The sequence below is a fragment of the Phacochoerus africanus genome, chromosome 9 (genome assembly GCF_016906955.1).
Source record: "Phacochoerus africanus isolate WHEZ1 chromosome 9, ROS_Pafr_v1, whole genome shotgun sequence".
Lineage (NCBI taxonomy): Eukaryota > Metazoa > Chordata > Mammalia > Artiodactyla > Suidae > Phacochoerus > Phacochoerus africanus.
Window position 1 is genome coordinate 46,884,209 of NC_062552.1, and position 27,534 is coordinate 46,911,742.

At 41.0% G+C, this 27,534-nt stretch overlaps 1 protein-coding gene across 2 annotated transcripts in view; it reads right to left on the bottom strand.

Moving 5' to 3' along the window:
• The window catches only part of PKHD1 (PKHD1 ciliary IPT domain containing fibrocystin/polyductin), a 484,027-nt gene that overhangs the window by 235,028 nt on the left and 221,465 nt on the right, over positions 1-27,534 (bottom strand). For both annotated transcript variants that reach the window (XM_047795623.1, XM_047795624.1), the window contains 7 exons: positions 26,868-26,980; positions 25,492-25,597; positions 21,528-21,662; positions 19,532-19,667; positions 16,319-16,565; positions 2,887-3,064; positions 1,328-1,526 (listed from right to left, as the gene is read on the bottom strand). In XM_047795623.1, the coding sequence (XP_047651579.1) occupies positions 1,328-1,526; positions 2,887-3,064; positions 16,319-16,565; positions 19,532-19,667; positions 21,528-21,662; positions 25,492-25,597; positions 26,868-26,980 (1,114 nt within the window). The remainder of the gene's footprint in view (positions 1-1,327; positions 1,527-2,886; positions 3,065-16,318; positions 16,566-19,531; positions 19,668-21,527; positions 21,663-25,491; positions 25,598-26,867; positions 26,981-27,534) is intronic.

A 27,534-nucleotide genomic window follows, 5' to 3' on the forward strand; every position in this document is an offset into this window, starting at 1 on the left:
ATTACATGCTCATCATGATATACTTTAGCTAAATGACACACCCACAGGCTCCATGACCATCTGAGGTCGACTATAAATGGCCAAAAAGTGGATGGTGGCCCATTTCCTGGAAATCCTGCCCCTTCTCTGAAATAATTGGAATAATCCTTCCACTCATTTGCCTGTGAAATGACCAGCCCATAAAAACTCAAGACCTCATATTTCAGGGCTGCTCTTTTGCCTTTTGAAATGGACCACATTCCATCTAAGGAATGTGTATCTTCTAGGCTGCTCTTGCCTTCTGAGCTGGCCTACACCCTGTCTATCTCTCTCAATAAATCTACTTTTTACCTCAAAAGGAAAAGGTAAAGGAATCCTTTGGGCCCCTGTTACTCTGCAATCACGAGCAGGGTTTCTAGTCCTATAAAATGAGGCTCCCAGACCCGTCACCCTGATGCTGCATCTGACACAAGATAAGATGGCCCATCCCTAGTCCTTAGATACCCTTCCACAAGGGCATCTCACCTTCCCCAGACTTCCTTCCGAGGCCTCCCTACTCTTCTTCCACATTCACTACACTCTTCATCCCCTCTCGTAGCTGTTGCCCTCTACTCTCTTCTGTTCCTTGTATCTTTGAGCATTACCAGCCACCCTGTTTTCACATGTGAAGTTGATCCTTCTACACATGAACACTGCCTTAACATGAGTTAAAAATATTTACAGGAGTTCCCATTGTGGCGCAACGGAAATGAATCCAACTAGTATCCATGAGGATGCGGGTTCGGTCTGTGGCTTCCCTCAGTGGGTTAAGGATCTGACATTGCCGTGAGCTGTGGTATAGGTCACAGACATGGCTTGGATCTGGTATTGCTGTGGCTGTGGTGTAGGCTGGCAGCTGTAGCTCTGATTCGACCCCTAGCCTGGAAACTTCCATATGCCATGGGTACAGACCTAAAAAGCAAAAAAAAAAAAAAAAACAGACAAAAAAACAAAAAAACAGCAATCAAAGTTTATTAAGCACTTGCTCTGGGCTAAACACTCTGCTAAAGAATTTTCCATGTTTTCCTTGATTTAACCTCCTATCCTTTAGGTAAATCCTTTTATTATCCCATTTTCCAGATGAGGAGCCTGAGGCTTAGGAATAACACCTACTCCGTGTTTCATATCTAGCAGGTGCTGGAGCTAGGATTTAAATGCAGGCATCTGATTTCAGGCACCGGCTGTTTAACCCTAACACCCCGTGGATACTTTCAGTTTCTCATCCCTTCGCAGCACCAGTGTTTGAAATTCAAAAGTCAGTAGTGGTTTCTGACTGTGTGCCGTCAACATGCTCATCAGTTGTACTTACCCAGATAGGTGAGTTGTCTCAAGTGGCTATGGAAGAACCAGTCACAGCCTTGGTCCTGACCAGGTGATGGAAGAGACGGGAGGGCTCGCCCCACTTGACTCCCGCACCCTACAAGGATGTCAGGGTAAGGCCAAGGTATGTCTGTGTGCACGATCAGCAGGTAATTCCCAGGAGCAAAGTTGTCAAATGTTGCTGAGTACTTGAAGCGAGAGAAAAGAACAAAAGGCTCATTTAGAAAGGAAGTCTCCCCTCCCAAAAACGAGTTCCCAAGAATTCAGATGGGGTCCTTCTGAAATAAGACAGTTCAGACTGGCTACTCTTCATGTGGAAAGTGGGCTAACTTAAATCTATTCCATAATAAATTCATAACTAAAGCTATAAAATCCTACAATCTGAGTACTGAAAATCCTACTCACTTCTGGTTGAATCATCTCCATTAACAGAGGAGAAAACCAAGCTCAGACAAGCAAGGTAGCTTGTTCCAGGTCAAATGGCTAGAAGAGACAGAAGAGCCCACGTCTCCAATTCCTTTCCAGGTTTCGCCAAGTCTCGAACAGGCAGACAATGATAGGAGTGCTATCTATTCATAAGAGTAATAGCTAATACTGCTAAGCTCTTGCTACATCTTCAGGTAGTACTGCTAAGGCGTTCAGTCCTTGAAAGACCCTAGGGATTATTGCTGGTACAGCCCTATTTTATGGATGAAGACACTGAGGCAGGTGGAGGTTCAGGAACTTTCCCATCACAAAGCAGGAGAATGCTGATCTGGGATAGACACCCAGGCATCCACCTCCAGAATCACCATTCTCCTGCCTTTGCCTTTCCAGAATGTTCTCATGCGAACCTCAAGGGAAGGGGAGAGGAGTTCACATCCTTTCTGAGAGCCTTGGGGGAGAAGATAAAAAGGATTCTGCTTTCAATTCCTCAGATCTATGCCTGCTTCCAGCTCCTTAAGACCTGCTCCCATGATCTTCAGGGAGACTGTGTGTGATGAGACAGGAGGAAAGAAATGAGTTAAAAGGAAGGAAAGAAGCTTGAGGAAGTCCACTGGCTTGAGTCTTTCAGAAAATGCACCCACTTTCCACATGGTTATTCCTACCTTCCCTCCCTCTAGCCATCTGATTCCAACTGGAACACAAGGCTAGACCTTCATATGCAAGTTAACCTTTGACCACAAGGTGGCAGTGTGCCATGTAAAAAAATGCCTTGTGAAGACATTTTCTCTTGGCTACAAATACGTCTCAGGGTAAGTTGGTTTCCAATTCATAACATAAGACAACAATTCTATCAGATGCTTAGAAACTGTTTTTCACAGTTTCAATAAAGTTAAATTTGTATGCAGAACCATTCTGTGTTCAAGGTAAAATTTAAACAGATTCTAAAATTTTCAAGTTTAGAATAAAAAACAAACATATCTTGAATTCAGGTGACATTCATCTGCTCAGAATGCTGCCGCAGTTTCCTTGATCAGCACCAGAAGATGCTAACCTGCAAACCAATGATTTCACAGGAGGAAATATGGGAAATGAAAACTACCAGTGAGTGGATGCTGGAGTTACCTGCAAAGAGCAATTGGACCAAGGGCTGTCGAATTGCAGTGAGTAGGTCTCCTGATCCAAGAGCAGAGCCATCCAGCCATAAAGGTTAGACAGTGTGTTGTGCACATAACTCACAGTGGTTGTCTTATTTTTGCTGTCCGTGATGGTTAAATCATAAGGAATTTCCGGGGCACTGGCTCTAGGGTGATTAAAAAAGAAAAAAAAAAGTGGATTGTAAGTTATTTGTCCATCGGGATCTGGGGCACTCCTCTTCCTTCATTGTACGTCATCTTCTATTTTCTCCACATACGTCTCTTTCCTGGGTGACCATGGAGGTTTTAGTGGTCACGGTGTAGGTCAAAAAGCCCAGTGCAAAGATGTCCTTGGACCATTTGTACATTACAGTGGCCTGTAATCCTCAGCTCTTAGGAAACGTCATCAGTGCCATTTTTTTTTTTTTTTTTGGCTTTTTAGGGCCACACCTGTGGCCTATGGAAGTTCCCAGACTAGGGGTTGAATCATTGCTGCAACTTTGGGCCTACGTGACAGCCACAGCAATGCAGGATCCTTAATCCACTGAGTGAGGCCAGGGATCAAACCTGCAACCTCATGGATACTAGTCAGGTTCATTACCATTGAGTCACAACTGGAACTCCAATCATTGCCATCTTAATGAGCTCATAAAGGCCAGGACTATATATTATTATTTTAACAAAGACATGTCCATGATCAGAATCCTGTCTACCCCAGTTTCATCAACATAATACACATTATATAGTCATTAATTATCCCCAGGGGGAGCAGTGGCGGAGGCCCAGAACCTGATGTCCCTGGACTCCTGGAGCCCACCTCCAACTCCCCAGCCAGAATGTCCTCAGGAGCATCCCCAGAACAAAGAGGACACTGGCTCCTCTCCTGTGGGCTTACACATTGCCAAGGGCCCACTCCTGCCAGGCACCTGAGTGCTGGCAGGTTTGTATCTTTGTTTGTTAACCATGTATGTTTGTAACTCTGTACGTTAACTATATATGTGTGTTAATTACATATGTTTGTTAACTATGTATGTTTACTATGTTTGTATGTTAACTAGAGCTATGACATCCTGAAGTTAGAGACATTTTCTCTTCTTTGGTACCCTGCCCACTGGCACACAGACCCTGTACACAATGGACACTCAAATCATGTTTTTATATGAACCAAGGAGGCTTGGATGAGCTCTCTCAAAAGCAGCTGGTGTCAGCTTTCCCATTTACAGAACAGGTTTCTAGAAGAACAGCATTTGACCAAGTGAGGAAACTGAGGCAGAATATGTCAAAAGTATGTGAGTGTCATGGATAGAACTAGAGAGTTTTTCATTTTGACAACTTGTTCTACACAGCCCACCCCAGAAGGTGATTTTGAAGATTTCACTAAAACATAAATAGATTTTCCTACATGCTTAGACCCTAAAAGAACGTCAAAGTGGACAGAAAAGGAGTTCCCATCGTGATGCACCAGAAATGAATTCAACTAGGAATCATAAGTGGGTTCGATCCCTGGCCTCACTCAGTGGGTTAAGGATCTGGCGTGGCCATGAGCTGTGGTGTAGGATCTGGCATTGATGTGGCTCTGGCACAGGCTGGTGGCTACAGCTCCAATTAGACCCCTAGCCTGGGAACCTTATGCCGCGGGTGCAGCCCTATAAGGACAAAAGACCAAAAAATAAAATAAAGTGGATAGAAAAAAGTAAAGCAAAAGTTCAAAAAATAAAAAAACTGTACACACACGTGATGACTGTCCTTCCCCGCTTTGGTTTAGTTTTCATGAGAATCTTTAACTCTGGCATGTTGCTGCAGGCAGATAATTAAATTTTCAAAGTAGGGGGAAATGATATGAAGGAGGATGTTGGGTTTTCTAAGTGAGGGGTGGCATGAGCAAATGGAAAGCCAATTTACAATCTAGTGGTGTATTATAATGAGGAAACTGGTTTCAGTGTTAAACGCTTGGGTACCACTGTCAAGTGGGTGTAGCTTGGAAATCTATATCTGCGTGCACTAGGGGTATGAACTTGGGGGAATAGCTGACCCTCTTTATGTCTGTATGTATCTCATACAGCAAGTGTAAAACATGAAGCAATAATATGTGTAAAGTATACGGGAAATATCACCAAGCCCAACAATGTCTACTACAGCTCATTTAAAGAAGAACCGCATAAATCCAGGCTCTTGCTTACATGTGGAATCTAAAAAAAATGATACAAGTGAACTTATTTACAAACTAGAAATATATTCACAGACATGGAAGACAAACTTACGGTTACCAAAGGGGAAAGGGGAAGGGGGAGGGAAAGGTGAGATTGGGATTAACAGATACACACTACTGTATATACAAGAGATAAACAACAAGGACCTCCTGATAGTGCAGGGAACTATACTCAATATCTTGTAATAATCTACAAGGGAAAAGAATTTGAAGAATAATATATACGTGTGTGTGTATGTGGGGGCGTGTGGACACACATAATATAACTGAATCACTTTCCTCTGCACTTGAAACTAACACCACACTATAAGTCAGCTATATTTCAGTTTAAAAACTTTCAAAAGAAGGAACCTCAGGTTTACCAGATTTGCCATTCTCTCTACTTATTTTAATGTCTAGAGATTTATCCAGGATATTTAGACATTTAAAATTACACTCAAAACCTTTCAGGGTACAGAGCTTTCACCCTAGTAGTGTAATACTTGATACACATAGTTCTTATAAGAGTAAATGTGTTTGTTTCATCCATTAATTGATAAAATTAACGATATGGAAAATGCTCAGGGCATCTGGAATAGAAGAACTCCGCTTTCCCAGGTGTCCCTCACAGCATCCCCTGAACCTTTAGAAATCTCAGGGTGGGGGACTCCATCCTCTCTGTGCACTTGGGATTCAGAGGGATGTTTTCACATGCATATCAAGACTTAAATAGGAACTAGAGGACAATCCCGGACTCATATTTTTAGAATCAGAATGGACATGAAGGTCATCTGTTAAATCCACTGTGGGAATCCCCTCCATGATTTATCGTTTCTCTTTTCCAGTTATGGGGTGCTCACATCCTCACATTCCTCCTCCTGGATTCCCCTCTGTGGCTCAGCAGATTAGGAACCTGACTAGTATCCATGAGGATGCCAGTTTGATCCCCGGTCTCTCTCGGTGGGTTAAGGATCCAGTGTTCTCAAGCTGCTGCATAGGTCACAGACGTGGTCTAAATCTGGCATTGCTGTGGCTTTGGCATGGGCCAGGAGCCTGGGAACTTCCATATGCTGCAGGTGTGGCCCTAAAAAGAAAAAAAATCCTCCTCCTTATATGAAATTTATCTTTGAATTTTAATCTTTGGTTAACCTTTAGAAACCTTAATGTTCTTCATTGTATTTTCTTGCTGTCTCTCCTCAATCGTTACAATTCTCTCTTATTCTGACTGAAACCATGAGTCCCAGAGTCGCAAGAGATCAGCCAGTGCAATTTGGTCCAACAATATTATTTAATAAATAAAGATAGGCTTCTGGGAAATTAATGTAAAACAAATGTGGTAAGAAGAGATAAGCTGGAACTGAAATACCAGAGAGGCGAATGAGTTAGCCCCAGTGGGTACTGAGGTCAGCATATCAGGGGGATTCCACACCGCTGCAGAGAATGACTCTGAGCATTTCAGGCTCTGAAAGTACAGCCCTTCCACTTTCACAGACATATGAACTCTGGAAAATGAATCACAATACTGAACCCCAACAGGGACTTATTGTAAATCAGAATTTCCATTTAACAATTCACAGTGAGAAGTAAAATTGCCTTTCACATAGCGGGTACTCAACAAATGTTTGTTGAATGAATAATGAATGTCAAATGGACTAGAACATGCTAACTGACTACTTAGTGATGGTTCTTCCCAGGAAAGTCTATCCAGAAATAGTCTACTCCTACTGACTAGACTTAATTATCTCTCAAATTTCTATCAGCATCATATTTACAAATCAGTCTAATCATCTAATTTCTCCTGGTTCAATTTCTGTATGGATCATCATTTCAATGATTGAAGGAGCCGTTTTTCAGGAGATACTCCTCAGTTTCTGAAGGCCCTGCCAATCATGACCCTCTCTTTAAATATCATAAAACTATGAAAACGCTAACATTAAATCAGTTCTACCTGTCTCTTGGACTTTTTTCTTTCCTGTTGATGTCCTTCTTCCAATGAACTTCAAATAATCTGATATTTAACCTCTTGATCAATGGAAAACCCAACCACAGCATATCATGATCCCAAATCATCTTTTCTTTTCCTCTTCCTTCTTCAGGCACTGCTCTGATCCTATCAAGCTGCCTCATCCATCCATCTGTCCATTCATCGCAACCAAGATTCACGTGAGATGCAATTTTGCAGGCACTCGTGGCAGTACCAGTTTTCCGTAGGGCCGTACAGGTAGAGAAGGATGTTAGCAAGTACGCCTTTATCACAGGTGGGAGTAGAAAGAGTCCGACGGTGCATTTGGAAAAGCCAATCAAAGTGGGAAAGACCCATCTCCCAGTAGACAAGATGCCTTGTCTTGACCATCACCCGGGGGCCAAAAATTCAAGTCCCAACCTTCTAGGCCAAATGCCAGCAGTGACGGTGGTGGGCTCTTCTGAAAAGAACATCAAGGGTAGAAGAATACTATAAAGAGAATTTACCAACCATAATTACTACAATTTTCTCTTGCCCTAAATAGCCACCAATTTCCCCATGCCCTAAATAGCCACCAATCTCCCTCTTTTTACTGTTAATGAAGCAAAGGAGCACACAAGTATTTCTAATTTGGAGGAGCCAAGGGAGTCTGCATGGGCCATTAGCAGCAGAGAGCTTCATTATGAGGGGAAGAAGTCTCTCCCTGAACTTTATGTGCAAGAAATCAGGAGGCAACCAGTCCATTTGAAGTGTTAACCCTTACCTCTGCATCATCAGCTACAGCTCTGCTATACAATCAAAAAGACAACAGGACCACAAACCTTTCCTTTCCTATGAGGTAGTTTAGTTTATTTTATTTTTATCATCAAGCCTGTTTTTAATAAAAGAACATTTTCCTTTAGAAATATATCACTTGATAAAACTTCCCAGCCTAAGTACCAATTTGCAATACTAGTTGCATAAACAGTTGCATAATTTAGTGTCCAGATACTGTGCAGAACTGTTGAATGTATACTGTCCACAGAGGATTTGTTAGGCAATCAACAATACCACTGAGAACACATATTAACTCCCTGGTTTGTGTTTACCATTAGCTCACTTTTCCTGAGGGTGCATATCTCTGTGTATTAAGACAAACACTGCATTGAGCTCTAAATGCTCTAAATTCGGAACAATTGTGAAATAAACTCTTTATAATTACACATCTCCTAAGCCAGATACATCATAATAACTAGCCCCAAATGGTACTATCGCCTGGGTATTCCTGCTGGCTGCTGTTATTCTCATCACCTACTGCACAAAGAGGACAAAACCAAAATGTTGAGCACAGACAACATATTTCTGAGGGATGGCTTTGCTTAAGCATCTTCTAAAAATACACCAGGCTCATAAGAAATCCTTGTCAGAGCACCACTATTCCACCTGCTGACCTGCCATCATGCAGCCACATCACATGCGTGTCAGTAAGGGGTTTTCTGGACATACCCTTATGATTGAGAACCACTTATTTATTCCTCCTTCTGCGTGAGAAAGCTAAAAAGACAAAAGAAACCCCATAACCCCCAGTCTTTCCCCCAAACTTTTTTTTTTCTTTTTAGGGCTACACCTGCAGCATATGAAAGTTCTCAGGCTAGGGGTTGAATCAGGCCTGCAGCTGCAGGCCTACACAACAGCCACAGCAACACTGGATCCAATCTGCATCTGTGACCAACACTGCAGCTTGTGGTGAAGCCAGATCCTTAACCCACTGAGTGAGGCTAGGGATGGAACCTGCATCCTCATAGATACTATGTTGGGTTCTTAACCCTCTGAGCCACAAATGGGAACTCCCCCAAACCTTTAACAACCCTTAAACTCCCATAGAAAAGAGAATTGGTAGGTGGAGAAGCAAGCCATATGATTTAATAATCTTTGCATTTCTGGCAGGTACACCCAGCATCACTCCTCCACAACTTTGCAGGTGTATATTTCTGTTGACCTTTTTTCAGAGTTGGCTAAAGCAGTAAGTATTTATTGTAGGGAAGCCTCTAAATTAACCTAGGACCTTCCCAAATGTAATGTCTACAATTGTTAACATACATGGGTCAATGATAATTCTTGCTTATTATACTTTAATCCTTGAAGAGAAGCAGTAGATGCCTGTCATCTGTCTGTCTGTCTGTCTATCCATCCTTCCTACACTATGGCATCTCTTCTCTTGATCTGTTGAATGAAGCTGGAATGGCTGTCTCAGAACATGAGGGTGCCACCACTGAAGTGACACAACCCCAAGGCACAAAACTACCTGTTAGGAATACTGAAAAACAATTTCATGCATCAGGTAGGGAGATGGGGGACAAGGCTTACCTTCCCTTTTATATAAATACACACCTGGTGCTGGTGGGGCTGAGAGACACTTACACATGAGCTCACGTCAGTCCCTCTTCCTAACTCCACATCCAGTGATATCCGGATAGCCTTTTACAGGTCACGTGAGAGTCTCATCACCATGGAATTAGACCAATGCTACAAATAAGCACTTCTAATTCTAGAGAGCTAGTTGTTACACACGCACCAGCACACCACCGGACCCTGTGTTGTTCATAAAATTGCATAACCATGGAGTATTATTGATGGTGTTCCTCAGTTTGGGCTGAATGTTCATGTTTGGATCTTTTTTGTATTTTACTTCTATAACTGCTGCTGCCAAGAGAGGATAATACTTCAGGAACCTTCCTGTCTCACATGGGGTTTTTTTTGAGAACTGAAAAGATACCATTTGTGATGCTATGCTGATTTATCCCTAGGAAAGGAAGTTAGGCAATTATTCAGGTAAGAGCTGGGCCTCAATTTCCATCTGAACTCTTCTTCACTTTTGCACTCACAAAGGCAGGGGGTACCCCATCCTCTGAACACTGACACATTAAGAACAGCTCCATGGGTAAAAACTGAATGCACGCACTACAGGAGAGGAGATTAAGCAAGATCTAAGAATCAAGGCGATCAGCAAAAACATTAACCTTTTCTTTGTGAGGAGAATTAGGAAGAAAGACACAGAAGACACTGGGGCACAGTGAATCGAAAACTGTGTCCTGAAAGACACCAGATTCCATGGCTTTCTGGGAGGTTTAGTCAGATCAGTGCAATGCCACATGACTATCAGAAAATGTTCCCTATTTTTCAAGAATTAGATTACATTTCATTTGAGCAAACTTGATTCCTTTGCCAGGCATTTGTTTCTCAGAAACTACATCATCTATAATATTTTATTCTATTAGCAATATGTTTATACGTTGTTTTGTCAATTGCATATGTAGAGACATTAGAGAAACAGTGTTTACTGAGCACTTACTACATGCCAGGCCATGACCCTGTGAGATAAGTACCACTTTGCTCATTTTAGTGGCATGAAACTGAAGCAAAAAGAGGTGAAGTAACTTATCCAGTAACATACCTAGGAAGTGGGGGAGGGAGGTGGGCTATGATTTATACCCACAAATGATTCCTAATTACTTCTCTATTCTTCAGCCTTTGAAAAATAATTTCAAACATATGCATATGGCCTGACTTTCTTTTATGTACTTCCTATTAAAGCTCAGAAGGACTGGTTGGCCAACCTACAGCAACTTGTAAACTCTTTTCATTTCCCCCAAACTCAATCCAGTCAATAATTGGAAGACAGATCAAGGCTTGATTTACTGGTATTTGAATAAATCTATGTCATCTGAAGGAGCTGTAGAATGCCGTACACCAAAACACAAATAATTCCCAGATGGCAGTTGTGAAAGTTGGTTCTCTTTCTCCCCCTTACAATTCTGTGCATTGCTACAATCAGGAAAAGAAAAGAAACACAAATGCACGCAATAGGTAGGGATGGGGTAGGGGTGGCATGAAGAAGAAATCAGCTGTTGAAATAAATCATCTGGGCAACTGACAGCCCCTGGCAAGAAAAAGCCTTGAGGACACTGTGAATGGATATTCTTAAATATTAGCTTTTCCTAGAAATTTTAGAAATAAAGACTGAGGATAGTATTTTAATCCTGGAGCTTTTGAAGAGGAAGATTTACAGAAGTTTGCAATTTCTTAAACTATATCCATTTATTCACCACTAACTTTATTGAGTCACTATTCAACATGGTATTGGGCACCATAACACAAACAAACAAACAAACAAACAAACAAAAACCTATCCTTGCCCTACTTACCATGAGAAGAGAGGGACAATTTATAAAGCTATTTAGGAACTGTGAGTACTGGATAAAACAAGTATAGAAGAGCCAGCGCACAGCAGGGATACACAAGCTGTGCGGGAAGCTTGGGGAAGCTTACCAGAGAAAACGACCTTCGTGCTGAGTTCATGGAAGCTGAAACTTATGAATTGAAACACACAAAGAAGTTGAGTGTGGCTGAGACAGAAAATACAGGGAAGGGAGGGCAGAGTGTTGAGAAATGATGCCAGAAGAATCAGCAGGAGCTGGTCATGATGTGCCCAAAAGACATTACAAATGGTAGACTGTCACTGGGAGGCACTGGGAAGTCGGGCCAGAGGATGCAAGCTGGTCATGATGTGCCCAAAAGACATTACAAATGGTAGACTGTCACTGGGAGGCACTGGGAAGTCAGGCCAGAGGATGCAAGACCAGGTCTCATCTGCAAAGATCCACAAAATTTAAGGATGGGCTCCCAGAAAGGTGCAACGCTAAGCGGCTGTTGTGGTTACACAGGTGAGAGATAGTGTCAACCTGGACTAAAGAAGGGAAGCTGGGAAGGAGAGAAGCAAAAAACTCAAGAGAGATTTTTTAGGAGATAAAATGGAGTAGACTTAGGAGGTGATTTACGTGAGAAATAAAGTCAGATGAGTCAATGACTCCCATTTCTGGTTCAGATAATTGAATCCTTTGCCTGAACACCCAGGGATGCTGAAGACCCGGGGAGGAACAGGTCCATGGAATAACCCTAAGTTCAGTTTTGGCAAATTGAGTTTGAAATGGCTATTAAAAACTCTAGTGGAAATACTGAAAGCATTGCTGCTCAATGGGAATAGATCGCCAGCCATCAATGCAAGCCACAGATAGAATTTTAAATTTTATCATAGTCACACTGAAAAATTTAAGAGAAAAGGGTCAAATTAATTTTAATAATATATTTAACCCAACATATTCAAGATAGTATCTTTTCAACATAATTAATGTAAACAAATTATTGAACAATTTCACATTCTTTTTTTTTTCCCATACAGAATCTTAGAATTAAGGGGTATAATTGACATTTATAGTACATCTCCACTTGGATGAAAAACATTTCATGTGTTCAGTAGCCACCTGTGGTGAGTGGCTACCATATTGAACCATCCAGACCCTAAGGACAATTGGGTAAATGAGTCTGGAACTCAGTAAAGCAATGTAGACTAGGGGGAAAAAATATGGAATCATCAATGGACTATTAACAAAGGCTATGGAATAATCCAGATCACCTGGGAAAGACAAAAAGATCGGGGCTGTGAGAGCTTGTGAAAGGAAAGATTCTCAAAGAACCCTAAGAAACACTAGCATTTAAGCGGTAGAGAGAAGAGCTTGCAAAGGAGGTCTAGAAGGAGCACTTAAAAGCCTACTGGTGATATTATCCTTTCCCGGGCTATTATAGAGAAGAAATTTGGGATCAATAAATCTAAGAACGACATGAGGCACATCGACATTATGAGGTCTCTGGAGGAAACGGTGCTGACATTTTTCAAAAGTGAGGTCCTGACTCACCCGGGTGTGGCTAACACCTCCTGGTCTTATCAGGAAGGATGGGATTGGGGGAATGAGAGTGGTAGAAACAGAAACCAGGAAAGGAACACTATCCTGAGTATATGTGCCTCTTATAGAAAGCATGTTTTTAGAACAGTGAGAGAGAACTCACGCAGTCCAATTGGGTCATCACTTTAACAAAGCAGAAACAAGACTCTGCCTTGTAGAGGGTGGGAATTTTTTCCTCCCCCGATATTAAGCATTAGTATCAGCTTCAAATACGTTTATGCCTCTGTCAACCCAATCACCAGGGCCGAGCCAGAGGAAGCTCAAAAACCAGAAGTGCCACAAAAGGGAGAACCCATCAGTCTTAGAAAAGGCAGTGGGGGAAGGGTACCAGTGTCAAACAAGGCACTATGTTCATTTAGTGAAGGTAGACCAGGAAGGGCCTCCAAGGAAGAGCTCACACTCCAGGCACTCGGTTCTTAGTGGTGGGTGAGGTGCCCCATTTATGCAGCTGTGCAGACCTCACACCCTGCCCTCTGGGGTCCTAGGCTGAATATGGTGAGAGCTAAGCATCTAAAGGGGAGACGGCAGGGTCCTTGTGCCACATCAGATCTCCATCAACACCCAATCCCAAAAGATCGGGGCTGTGAGAGCTTGTAAATCAACTCTTCGGGTACTTGCTCCAGGGGGAATAGCACAACAAATTAATCCTTTCTCCATGAAATGCAGCAAAGTTTGTATCTATGCAGAATTCAAATTGCTCATTAGCTCTGACATGTTCCTAATGAGGTTATAATGCTCTAGGATAGAGATCAAGCCACTGAATACAAATAGCTGGGGATAGAACCCTGGGAAGATAAAGTTAGAAGAAACTTAGAGCAGTACTTCTCACACTTGAATCTAAATTGCCTGAGGGTCCTGACACAGGACCAGCAGGACTGTAATGACTCTGAGATTCCCCAAGTCCAATCCAAGGTCACACTGATGCACTCTGACTAGCAAGACCTTAGTGGTCATCTAATCCAACCATCTTACCCTAGAGGTGATAATGTGAGGGCCAAGGGACCTATAATTGGGAGTGTGCTGGGACTCTCCTGGGGCTAAACTGGGGTAGTGGAGCATCTGTCCACAGACCTGTGAATCAACCTGAAAATGTTTAAATAGAAGCACAGGGAGTTGGGTGACAAACCATCATGGTCTTCTCAAGATGGAAGGGGTTTCTGGGACATGAGATTTTCTATTTTAAAACCAAGAAACTTGCAAACAAACCAAGGCAATTTTTCACCCTAGTAAGAGTCTTTTGAATCTCCTTAGAATAAAGTATCAGGATTATTATCTTTTTCACTCTGTTGGTCCCTGAGTGTGGGGACTATGACCTGCTTCCTAGGTAAGTACCTAGGTATCCTGTCCTGAAGATCTCCAAGAACAGAAGCTCAGACAAGATCACACTGCAGAGCCTTCGAATGCTACACCATTCAGTGCCTATCTAAGAGACAGGCTCCCAACAGGTCTCCAGGTAAGGCATAAAAAGGGAATATCAAGAATACTGGAGTTCCCGTCGTGCGCAGTGGTTAACGAATCCGACTGGGAACCATGAGGTTGCGGGTTCGGTCCTCGCCCTTGCTCAGTGGGTTAAGGATCCGGCGTTGCCGTGAGCTGTGGTGTAGGTTGCAGACGCAGCTCGGATCCCACGTTGCTGTGGCTCTGGCGTAGGCCGAGGGCTACAGCTCGGATTCGACCCCTAGCCTGGGAACCTCCATATGCCGTGGGAGCAGCCCAAAGAAATAGCAAAAAGACAAAAAGAAAAAAAAAAAAAGAATACAGAGAAATCATGAGATCCTGTTATATAGCACAGGAAACTGTATCTAGTCACTTGTTATGGAACATGATGGAGGATAATATGAGAAAAAGAATGTGTATATACTGTACATCACGGTGACCCAGTTACACATACATGTATAGATTCTTTTTTCTCACATTATCATGCTCCATCATAAGTAAGAAAACTGACAGAGCACTGTAAACCAGGTATATGAAAAAAAATAAAATCATTATATAAAAAATAAAAAATAAAAAAATAAAAACAAAACAAAAAGAATATGTGTGTGTATATAGAAGTCTGAGATTCCCCAAGTCCAATCCCAGGTCACGCTGTATATTAATATGTAAATTAATACATATAATATATATATATGTGTGTGTGTGTGTGTGTGTGTATAACTGGGTCACTTTGCCGTACAGCAGAAATTGACAGAATGTTGTAAATCAACTATAATAGAAAAAATAAAAATCTTTTTAAAAAAGAATACAGAGAAATCAGTATCACACAAGTACATACTGTTCTTCTTAATTACACAGATTTACTTTAATTTTTCTCTTTGGAAAAAAAATGCATATAAGAAATAAATTGCTAACTTTTATAAATCTCAAAATGCTCATCAAAACCATCTTTGTTAAAAACCATCTTTGTTAAAATAATGAAGAACAGATAACATCCCTAAGAATGAAAAGAAAAAGTCATGCTCTCCATAATCAAAATGATGAGAAATGAAAATATATCTCTCCAAATTGTTGTTTTATCCACTGGAATTGGGTCCATTAACATTAGAATAATAAACAGTCTGGAAAACAAAAGTGGAACATTTTCAGACTGTTCAATGAGCAGAGTATTGCTAAGCATCTAAAACAGAATGTCAAGATACTGATGCCTTATGTATTCAGAGTGCAGACCCTGTGCAGTCCCGACCCCATTGCCCTTCTCCCTGGGGTTTACCTGTTTAAGAAAGTGCCAGTACGATCTGGCTGAAGCACTTGCCTTAATATTCATGCAGTTAGGACACTTAAAACAAAAGAAGGAAAGAAGTGTGGCTAAATATATACAATGCATTTGAAATAGGTAAAAGAACCCTAGACACTCAGCGATCATTACCTGGAAATTAAAGAGGGCAGAAGAAATCCTATTATGCATTATAAACAGCCCCTCTGCTGACTTAATGGTAGTTTAAGTAGCTTAAGCAAGGAGTCCTTTCTCCAATATTAACAGGAAATGTATTGTACGAATCCAACCGTTCATGAAATTAATAAGGAAAATGAACTGGGGTGAAGCAACTTTGCAAGTAATAGGGAGGCTTCAGCAATTGGTTCCCTGGAGCATACTGAACACTTAAAAAGAGCTTGGGGAGAATGGGTTTATATAAATGAGAATGGACATCCTTGGAAATTTTTAACAATACTCTTGATTTAAATACATGTCAAATTCTCTGTTGGTTGCAAGTCTTTTCAAGAGGAAGCTATTAGCTCAACATGCCAAGTGGTCAAGGGCTATGAGATTGGGTCCAATAAATTATGGAAAGTTATCTGCCATTTGAATCAGCTGAAAACTACCATAAAGTTGGGATTTGACAGCTGTCCAAATCATCCCCCCATCACTCTTGCAGAACTTAAATACTTCAAAGGGAATCTGGAAGACAATTTCCCTTCTACAAATAGCAGCAGCCTGAATGATAAATGCATGCCCATTGACAAACTAAAACATAGAGTTAATTCAACTTACAAACCAATAGACATACGATGAAAGAGAACATTTTCCTCACAGACACTGCCATGGACAAGCTGACTGAAGCTGGCCTTGACCAAACAAGAAGCTGAAAGGGTTTCCATAGACGCAAGAATGTGACTTCGATTTTTCCCAGACAGAGACCCATCCACATCTTCCAAAATTGCTGCATGAGGAAATGGAAATGCTACCAAGTTTGAAGAGTTTGTGAATTTCAACTGGTTGGTCTTCACAGTAAACCCACCTATAAATTGAAAGAAAGACTGTTACACAATGGCACAAAATAATATTATCACAAATGGCAACTGAGCTCACTGGGATATTTTCAGTACTTTCAAATTGCATATTTAGGAATTCTGTTGTGGCCCAGCGGTAACAAACCCAACTGGTATCCAGGAGAACATGGGTTCGATCCCTGGCCTTGCTCAGTGGGTTAAGGATCTGGCATTGCCATGTGCTGTGATGTAAGTCACAGACGTGGCTCAGCTGTGGCTGTGGTATAGGCCAGCTGTGGTATAGACCGGCAGCTACAGCTCCAATTCGACTCCCAGCCTGGAAACTTCCATAAGCTTCAGGCGTAGCCCTAAAAAGACAAAGAAAAAAAGAAAGAAAGAAACTTAAATTGCATATTTATGCAGTTTTTACAATTCACTCACTTATTTATTCAAGGGAAAAAATATTTTGAGTGTTGACTGTATGCCAAGCTCTATGGTATGTTCTGGAGACAGAGGGAAACGAGAATGGTAATGGTGCCACCTCATGCAGCCTGTATTTTAGGGCAGTGGTTCTCAACCAGGGCTGGTTTGCCCTCCAGGGGGCATTTGGCACCATTTGCAATCATTTCTGGCTGTCACAATTGGGTGGGTGGCATTGCTATGGCCATCTGGTGGGGAGATTCAGGGATGCTAATAAGCATTCTATAATACTCAGGACAGTCCCCGCAACAAAAAGTTACCCAGCTCTAAATGCCAATAGTGTCAAGGGTGAGAAACTGTGCTCTCACGGGAAACAGTGACACGGAACAGTAATTTACAAATTACTGAATTCTAGAGGTGCTGTGGGGTTAGTCTTTCCTTCTTTCCTCTCTAGGTCTTCGATGGCAAATATAACCCCACCTCTTATGAGAGTTCTACTTTAAACATTTGCCCTCGAAAGCAAGAGTCAAGCAATCATGTGGGCAAATGGTAATAGTAACAGATTTTTTAAGTATTAGCTCTAGGGCTACAGTTTTTTGTTTGTTTTTTATGGCTGCAATTCTTCACAGCATTTCTCTCATACCACCCCATATGATTCATCCATACAGCTGCCCGTCCAGTTGCCTAGGAAAAAATGATGGCAGTGGTCATGTAATACTCACAGCCTTGTCATTACCATTTTAAAATTTGGTGTATTTCCCTTGTGGCTCAGTGGGTTAAGGATCCAGCGTTGTCCCTGCTGCGATTCAGGTCACTGCTGTGGCATGGGTTTGATCGCTGGTCCAGGAACTTCCACATGCCATGGGTGCAGCCAAAAAAACAAACAAAAAAATGTTTTAAGTCAGTACGCATCTCTAGTATACATGCTATCATACTGCTGAATTATGTGTTTGAATTCTACTTCAAAACACCATGATTCCACTTCTGGCAGCTTCTGTAGTTCAGCTAATATCACAAGCAGCTTGACAATTCAGTCATATTGGATTTCTTTGCAATTCTCTAATCATAACCTGCTCTTTGGAAGGTTGTATTTTGCATATGCTCTTCCTAAAATGTAGAAATGTCTCTCTGCCTATTTCTCCTTGCAGACTTCTCTTCGCCTTTCTAAATCCTGCTCCATTCACTCTATGATGAAATCTTTCCCGACCCCTTCCCTTGCCCCGCTCACTGGTCTTGCTTAGTCCTCTAGTACTGAGCTCATCACACTATTACTTTCACTGACTTAGACATTTATTTTTGTGCCTAAATGTGGAGGTCCTGGAGGGCAAGAACTAGGTGTTTTTCATCTCTGTATGACCCAGTTTCTTAAACAGAACCTGGACGAGACAGCTTTTGAACAAATGAAAGAGATGGCTTAGCTAAGATCATCTAGTGAGAAAAGATTCGAGCTCATAAGGAGGAGTGTGCTTTTTTTTTTTTTTCAGTGTCTTATGAATGATATGAAACAGTGAAGCTATTAAATAACAGAGGAATTATGATTTGAAGCAATTGCCAAAGGCATTTTTTACTCCTATGATTACTTCTACGATCTGAAACTCAGATGCCACCCAAATAAAAACAATCTTTAGCTCTGCCTATAGAGCGAGGAAAAAAAAAAAGAAAGAAAAAGCAAAGTGGAGACTTACTGATTATTCATTTAATTAAAAAAACAAACAATTATCTAAATTGGTGATTCAAACCACAGGAGCATATTTACTTGAGTTACTTGGTTTGTCTGTTTACAATGATCAAATCAACTAGATTGCTCTCTACTTCTTTTCACCTTGGCCCATGAGTTCTCTAAGGGATTTCTCACCACCTCTGAGATGTGGTTAACAAGTGAACAAGAATTCCTACGGCCTCTCTGTGCACACAACAAGCCTCGGGCTGTTGAAAATATAAAGTACCTAAACTCTGGCTCTTTTGGGAAAACTTGCATGTGTGTTAGTTTATATCCATGTCTATCCATCCAGTTTCATCCATTAATTTCATCAGCAAACCTACTGAGTACTAGGCTCCTAGTAACTAATGATAAAACTCTGAGCAAAAGATATGTGATCAGATATAGAGAACAAACTAGTGGTTACCAGTGGGGAGAGGGAAGGGTTCAAGAGGTACAAACTACTATGCCTCAAATAAATAAGCTATGAGGATATATTGTACAGAATAGGAAATAGAGCCAACATTTTATAATACCCTTAAATGGAGTATAATCCACACAAATATTGAACCACTGCGTCGTACACCTGAAACTAATAGAATATTATAAATCAACCATACGTCAATAAAAAAGAGGAGAGATGGGATCCATGCCTTTATGAAGCTCAGAGTCCAGCAGAGACATGGCACCATAATGCAGAGTGTGATAGGACCATGAAGGGAAAGATTGGGAGAAGGTAGGAGCCTCCCTGAGAGAACCTGGCCTCCTTTAGGACTTCTTTTAGGAGATTTGCACAGCAGTTCCCATTGATGTTTGTCACATTTACTTGAACATTGGCCTTACTTATCATCTGTCTTATCTACTCAAACAACTTACCCTGTCCTCGGGAGCAGCCTGAACAGGTCCTGATGGCCACACAGTCCGTGAGATCAAAATTCATAAAGGTTGTGTTAGATATGATCAGTTCCCACCTTTTGGGAGTTTTGATCCCAGCTGACATACAGAGGCTTCCCTGTGATTTAGAAGGGAGGAAAAAAGGAAAGAAAAAAATAAGAGGATTTTTCTTAAACCCTCTCTTAAAGCCAGCCTTCCACGGAGAACCGTTTGGAGAATACCAGAGTAGGCACTAATAGCTGCTTATTGCCAAAGCCATTTTCTTTTTTTTTTTTTTATAATTTTTTCTATGGGTAATTGAGGATGAGTATTTGACCAGGTGTGGAAGGATACCCAGGTGGTCCAAATTCCAAAGTACTGGTCATGATCTTGAACCATTTGATCTTGAATTAAATCATGATTTGATTTCCCAAAGCCTTCATTTCTTTACCTATAAATTCAGGAATTCGAACTAGATCAACTTTTAGGTAATATTTACCTCTAAAAATTGCATGGTTTTGTGATTCAGATGCCCAGCCAGGCTTAAGATCTCTCCTAGAACAAACTGTTTATTAACATTTTCTACCCAAGGACTTTAGTCCTGCACTTAGTTGTTAGGAGATGAGAAGCCCTTAGCAGCATTGCATTGCTGGTGAATCACTGCCCAGGGGTGAGATTATATTTTGTTATCTTATGATAAGCACCCTTTGTCATAAGCTCTATTTGAATTTATGTCACTCTCCCATTAACTATGATGTCTATTTAGCATCAATTAAGATGTTATGACATTAATTTGCCAGGACAGTTAGTTCCTCTGCTTGATGGGCATTTTGTTTTTAGCATCTCCTCTAAGGTTATTTCTAAGAAATATAAGGACCTTGGGTCAACCAGTATCACAGAATCTAAATCTGAGTCCCATCTTCCCCACTATGCAACCTAAAAAGAAGAATCATCTAGCAAGGTGGTAATCCTTTCAGAGAAAAAGAAAAAACTGGCAAGGATTTCCCTCCTGAAAATGATGGTTTTTGAAACAGATTGCAACTAGGTAAGTTTGAGAATCAAATGTAGGAAAATGTAGCTTGGTAAGAAAATAATTATTTTGCACTTAATACCTGTATCTATGACTATGAAATAACCAAAGGAAGTACAAAAGTCAATAACTAACATTGAAATTTCAGTTGGTCAAAGCATTTAGGAACAAGCTAAAGAGAATACTCTTTCCTTGGCCCCCAGAAGCACTCTAGAGATCTCTTCCATCTATGATTGTTCTGACAACGTGATGCTAATATACACATAACTCTTTCAAGATCAGGAACTCAGAGGACCCACTATATGCCTGAAGCCAATAGCAGCCATGGCCTTCCCTTAAGGAGAACTAGTACTTCGTATCCAGGAAGTCCTCTATGGCTCATCCAAATCCTGGTCTCCTGGCCATGAAGTGGCACGGAAGTCATCCATAGTCTGGTGTTTACCATGAATAAATCCACACTTAAGAAACCCAAGTATATTAGAACAAATGACATAAATTCATATCACCTCTTTTTCTGCAGGGGACCTTAGAGTAAGAACCCTGTGAATAAGATGTGAATGTTGAAACTTGGTAAATCCCAGATGCACGAAGACAATATGGAATCATGCTCTGTCATAATCCTTGTGAGGTTAGAGTAAATGAACCTAAAGTTATTAGGTTTATTATCAAATTGGTATGGGTCATAATGCTAAATTGCAATCAAATAAGTATTCTGCAAGTTACTCAGGGCTTTCATGATTTACATGGATGCATAATATTGAAAACTTGTGTGCCTTTGAATTTCATTACAAATATCACCACTGTTACAAATAAAAAGCTCCTCCAACTTTTAGCAATTAAACACAAGATTTACTAAAAAAAAAAAAAAAAAGGTGCTATTAAAATTACATATTCTGGATTACCAGGGGGCCCAGCCCATGGGATTCCGTTTTGATAGACAACCTAAAACAATCACACCAAGGCACTTACCTTGTGGGCAAAATGACCAAGTAATAAGCTGTCAGTAACTGAAGTATTTCCATCACTTTCCAAGATGTCAATTCCAAAATCTCTGCATGCATATACCTGGAAGTTTTCCAGGCGAAGATTGCTGCTTCTAAAAATCTATAAAGTAACAGCATATGTTATGTCAAAGGTCTGAGGCTCAGTTTTTCTTGCAGGCTTCCTGTACCTTCTTTAATTATTGATGAAGTATAAATAAGCATGCTCTACCATATTTAAGCAGCTTTTGTCCATCAATACATCCCAAAGTTGCCGTGAGGTCAGCACTAATTAGTCCCCTTTGGTAACATCCCCTCTGCACTTCTCTTCCTAACAACTGATGCATTAAAAAGGTCAATGTGAATTCTTCACATATCTAAGATAAACTTGCAACTGTCAAATCGCACAAAATTAATGGAGAAAAACAGAGCATCCAAGAACTTGAGTACTTAACACTTTCCTTCGGTGTCATGTATGTTAACTAACATTGTCAGAAAATTGCAAATATGCAACAAGTAATTCGGCATGACTACAGACTCAAAATATGTTATATGCAGATATATTGATGACAACGTGGATTAGCGGCCCCAAACAAGGATCAAGTATTAACAAAATGAGCTTGTTAGAGTCGAAGGAGTCACAGTTGCTTGGGGGACAGACACTTGTTTTTTTACCTAGCACTGATGTTAGCTAATTATGTGATCTTGGGCAAGACATTTAACTTCTCCTAGGCTTCAGTTCATCCATCCTGAAAATCAGGGTGGAGGTCAGGACTAGCAATTAGCCTTACACAGTCAACTGTGCATTGTTTATTAAATAGAGTCATGTTTACATTCAGATCTTGAAGTGGGAGTTTCCTATTAACTAAGGCCAAGACACTCTTGGTTTATCATAGTATAGTGTTTTTACTTGTCAATCAGACTTTGTGCTTGAATTTTCAAGAACTGAGTAGCTCATATTTTCCATTAAGTAGGTACCAACAGCTTTTATAAAATGCTAGCTCTTTGAAGAAGGTTTATGTAAAAAAAAAAAAAAAATAGGTGTGATATGAAATAACGACAGTTGTTACCTAATTACAGGCATCAGCCCAAGTTTTGGCAAATATACGCATATTCAAAAACAGCTCACCTCTCACATTAGCTAGAAATCCTAGTAATGTTTAAAGGAAATCAACACACAATAGCAAAAAGACCTATTTGTGAATGCAGCTTTCGCAATGAATTATCATTTCCCCTTCCCTCTTTTAAAAAAATCACTCTGCATTTAGGAGACATGGTGAGAAGAGGGTTTTGTTTTGTTTTGTTTTGTTGTTTGTCTTTTTACGGCCGCATCCATGGCATATGGAGGTTCCCAGGCTAGGGGTCTAATCGGAGCTATCACCGCCGGCCTATGCCACAGCCACAGCAACGCCAGATCCAAGCCGCGTCTGTGACCTATACCACAGTTCACAGCAATGGCCACTGAGCAAGGCCAGGGATCAAACCTGCAACCTCATGGTTCCTAGTTGGATTTGTTTCTGCTGTGTCACAACAGGAACTCCAAGAAGAGGGTGTTTTTCTCAACTCTTCTTAACATACGTACAGAAGAGTCAAAACACCTGAGTTGGAATCCAGCAATCTTAGTGTGTGACTTTAGCAAGTATTCTTCCCCCCACCCAGAGAAGGTTCTTACCTATAAACAGGGGGTCATTATGATGTGCCTCCCCAAAGATTATGAAGATGATTCAGTTGGAAAAATATCCAGAAATATTAGCTCTCTGTATCATCAAATAGATACAAATGTATGTTTATACCCAATAGGAATTTTACCTAATGGAACATCCTAAATATACACATGACTCTTGTTTAATGACCAGAATACAGAATACATTAGATATATCTAATAATGAAAGTCTATGACATTTGAACACAATGTTCTTTTTGATGACGTAGAGACACGGCTCAAAATTACAATTTCCAGGAGTTCCCACAGTGGTGCAGCCGAAACGAATCTGACTAGTATCCATGAGGATGTGGGTTTGATCCCTGGACTTGCTCATTGAGTTAAGGATCTGGCGTTGCCATGAGCTGTGGTGTAGGTTGCAGACCAGGCTCGGATCTGGTGTTGCTGTTGCTATGGCTGTGGCATAGGCCAGCAGCTATAGCTCCAATTCTACTCCTAACCTGGGAACCTCCATATGCCTCGGGTGCAGCTCTAAACAGATAAAAAAAAAAAAATCGGTTGACTATGGATGTGTGAGTTTATTTCTGGACTCTCAATTCCCTTCTATATTTCTTTCCCTGCACCCACACCACACTGTCTTAACTATTCTTGTCTTGTAGTAAGCTTTGAAATAAGAAATTTAAGTCTTCTGGAGTTCCCATCGTGGAAATGAGTCCGACTAGGAACCATGAAGTTGCAGGTCGATCCTTGACCTTGCTCAGTGGGTTAAGGATCCAGCGTTGCCGTGAGCTGTTGTGTAGGTCACAGATGCTACTCATATCTGGAGTTTCTGTGGCTGTGGTGCAGGCCAGTAGCTGTAGCTCCGATTGGATCCCTAGCCTAGGAACTTACTTCCATACACCTCAGGTACAGCCCTAAAAATAAAAAAATTAAAAAAAAGTGTAAGTCTTCTTTCTTTATTCTTCTTTCTCAGGATTGTTTTGGGGGAAGTTAACATTTTAAATCTAAAAGTGAAGTTCCAAGAGCATTTTCATTGTTTGATAGTTTTGACTGATTACACTGGAATGTGCCAGAGTTCAGTCTTTAAGGATCTATTTTTTTCCTTTATGGGTTTGCCACTTCTGATTGCAGAGCTTGAGAAAACCGACTCAATCTTCTTTTAATACTTTCATTTTAGTGGGTTATTTCCTCTAGAACAAGGCCATTCGAGAGCATGGCAACAGAGTTTAAGACTCTGCATGGCACGAATTGCTTCACTGCATAAACATTCTGTAGGATTTGTCGCCCCTGTCTTCCTAGTGCTCATGGGGTGCAAAGTACCTTATCAACTTTGATGAGAACATAGTACTTAATACCACTGGGATTTTTCTTGTTAGCTACCCCAATTTTGTATTTTGGGGTTTTCCCCATTTGTAATTGTTTTCCTTATGTTGAATATGTGAAAGAAATGCCTAACTTCCTTTCTGTGACTTAATTATATGTTTTCATTCTATTTCCTGGATGCCCTGTAGATACAGTTCTTCATCTGGGTATTTTAGGCTCCATATTTTTATGTGGCAGAGACTAAATGTCTGCACTTGTCTCTGGGTAACACTAACTAGTGACCCTGGATACTTTTCACATGTTGCTAGCAAGAGTGAGCCTACCAAGCAAGCTCTTCTAAGAAATCACTGAGACAATGAAAAGTAAATGATTGAACATGAACATTTTTCTCTTTCAAGGAAAATAGGAAAAAAAAAAAAAAAAGGCTCATTTGTCAAGGTCAAAAGGCCACCTTGAGCTACAGTGTTTCTGTTCCAGTAATAAAAGCACTTTTCCTTGAGACTGAAGCAAGTACTCGTCAGGATATTAGGGCATCAAATACACAACATTGGGAGTCCGGATTCTGAACCTGATTTTGCCACTAACTAACTGTGTGACCTTTGGCAACTCCCTCTACTTTCTAAGTTTTAATTTTTTCTCTCTAAATAAGCGAGTGAGGGGAGAATAGATGACCTCCATGATCCCTTCTGGTTGCAAATCTTTAAGATTCTGTTGTTCCCTATTAGAGTTGCTAAAACATTGCCATAGAGGAAAGGAATGAACCTTGGCTGACTGACTAGGAATTTGTTCATCCGACAGCTATTCCACACACACATCTCTGATACTGTTGGCTCGTTAAAGCTATGCTAATATCATAGGGCTCCCCCACCCCCTAGCAGCAAACTGTTCCCCTTTAAATAGAGATGCAGAATAAATTTCCATGAGCAAATAAATGATGGTTCTTAAAAAAAAAAAAAAAGACACATACCTGGGCACCACCTGCACTTCCCCAAACTGTGAAATGTTGCAACAAGGTAGGGCTGGTGCCATTATCCCAAGGTGGCTGAAACTTAGGGTAGACAATGAGACCACTCCTAGGATGAAAAATTAAGAGTGAAACCTAGCCGATCTCTGCCTTTCTCATACGTCTCTTTTTTTTTTCTCATTGGAAAATATAAAAGTAAAGGTTCTGAAGAAAGGAGAGGAGAGATGAGACTTGTGACCTTCTCTCTGTCACTGCCCACTCCTCAGCCCTGCCTTTCTGCCACCCTCTGTGAGCCACTCCTGGATCCCAACAGGATGCAGGTCCTAGGCCTTCTAGAGTCATCACCTTCCTAGAAGCCTTGCCCTTCAGAATTCAATCCCTGCTCTTCCATTAACCCCTTCTTGACCCATCCCCTTGCTGGAAAAACAAGACACCAGCACCTGTAATGCCTCCAACTTTTGTGCTTCTCCTCAAAATCCCCTAGCATGGTGCTATTTTGGAAACCTTCTCTCCTCACGTTCCAGAGCTGCTGAGAACAGCTAGATAAAGCTTCAAAATCTTAACAATAACTTTATGACACATAGACTCATCCTAGCCTTACTATCACTTCAGTATGGCAGAGGAATCCTGCTTCGTCCTTATTCCACTCTCCTTATTGTTGCCCATCACTGTAGTATTATTTTACTCTTATTGTCATAATTATTGCCATAATTACTGATATTGAGTACTGAGTTCCTACTCTAGTCCAGATTCTCTTAGGTGCATTACATAAGTCAGCTCCAATTTTCATGTTGAACTTTTGATAGAGATCTGTCCCCATTTTACAAAGAAAGGATCTGACTTTAAAAAAAAAAAAGAAAGAAAGAAAGAAAAAGTGCTGTACTAGAATAAAGTTTGGATTAGAATCATGGCCTGACTAATTCTGAAGTTCACATGTTTCCTGTGTTCCTACCCTGTTTTCCAGCCCTTTCTCTTTGCAGAGGACTTTATCTTCTACATAACAAAGACCTTGAATGAATCCCTTCTCATCTCACAGTGGCCTGCAGGTCACAAAGAGCCTCTTTTCCAAACTTCATCTCTAGGGCCCAGGCACTCTAGCCTCCCCATTGCCCTCAGTCTCTTAGAAGTTTAATTCATCTCTCTATTGAATTCTCCTCTAGCCACAAAAGGTGCATCTGTCCTGCGCCCCCTCAAGAGACCGCTCCCTCTCTCCCTTTTCCCTTCCCCACAAACTTAGGATCCAAAACACTCACTGAGACATGTCATCAAATCTCATACAGATGCCAAATGTCATCAACACTCTCTGTGAATGTTGTACGAGAAAAATATTAAACCATAAGCCATACACTCAGAGTGTAGATGAATATCCCCCAAATTACCTCGTACAAGAATGAGCACTATTCCGGGTGAAAGAGAGAAGCGGAGCTTGGGATGTTTGGTTGGTCACAAGATGAAAAAAGTAGCCATAACCAGAAGCACACACCTGGTTTCCCTACAGAAAGTGAGGACAGTTAAACAAGAGTTAGTTCATATACTAGAAGGCTGTTGGAAAGAAAGACTCTTAACACTGCTCATTCTGCTTTTTCACTCACTTCCTGTCAAGGTACATTGATACATTTATGGACTCATTTATTCTTCCCCTCCTCCACCCTAAGGAACAAAGCTACCATCATTCCTCTTCCTCTAGGTGGGTCAACTTGACTGTAATTCGCCCACCTCAATAGCTGGCATCTCACGTTAAAATGCCTTTGTAAGCTTTTACAGTAAGAAGCTTACTTGTGTCACCTAATACAAGCTCTCCTCCTTGGCCTAAGAAGAATACGCAGGTGCAAATGCATACCTACCACCAAGTGTCCACAAAGGGCTCATTCTGATCCTTTGAACAAATTGATGATTTGGCTACGAGCTGAAGGCCAATAATTGCTTTATCCATGCCTTAGTTTTGAGACACAGTGGCTGAATTCAAATAAATACAACCCAACTCTCCCCAAGGTGCTCTTGTCCTCATTAGATCATTTTAATTACCTAATAGTTCTTTATAGGATT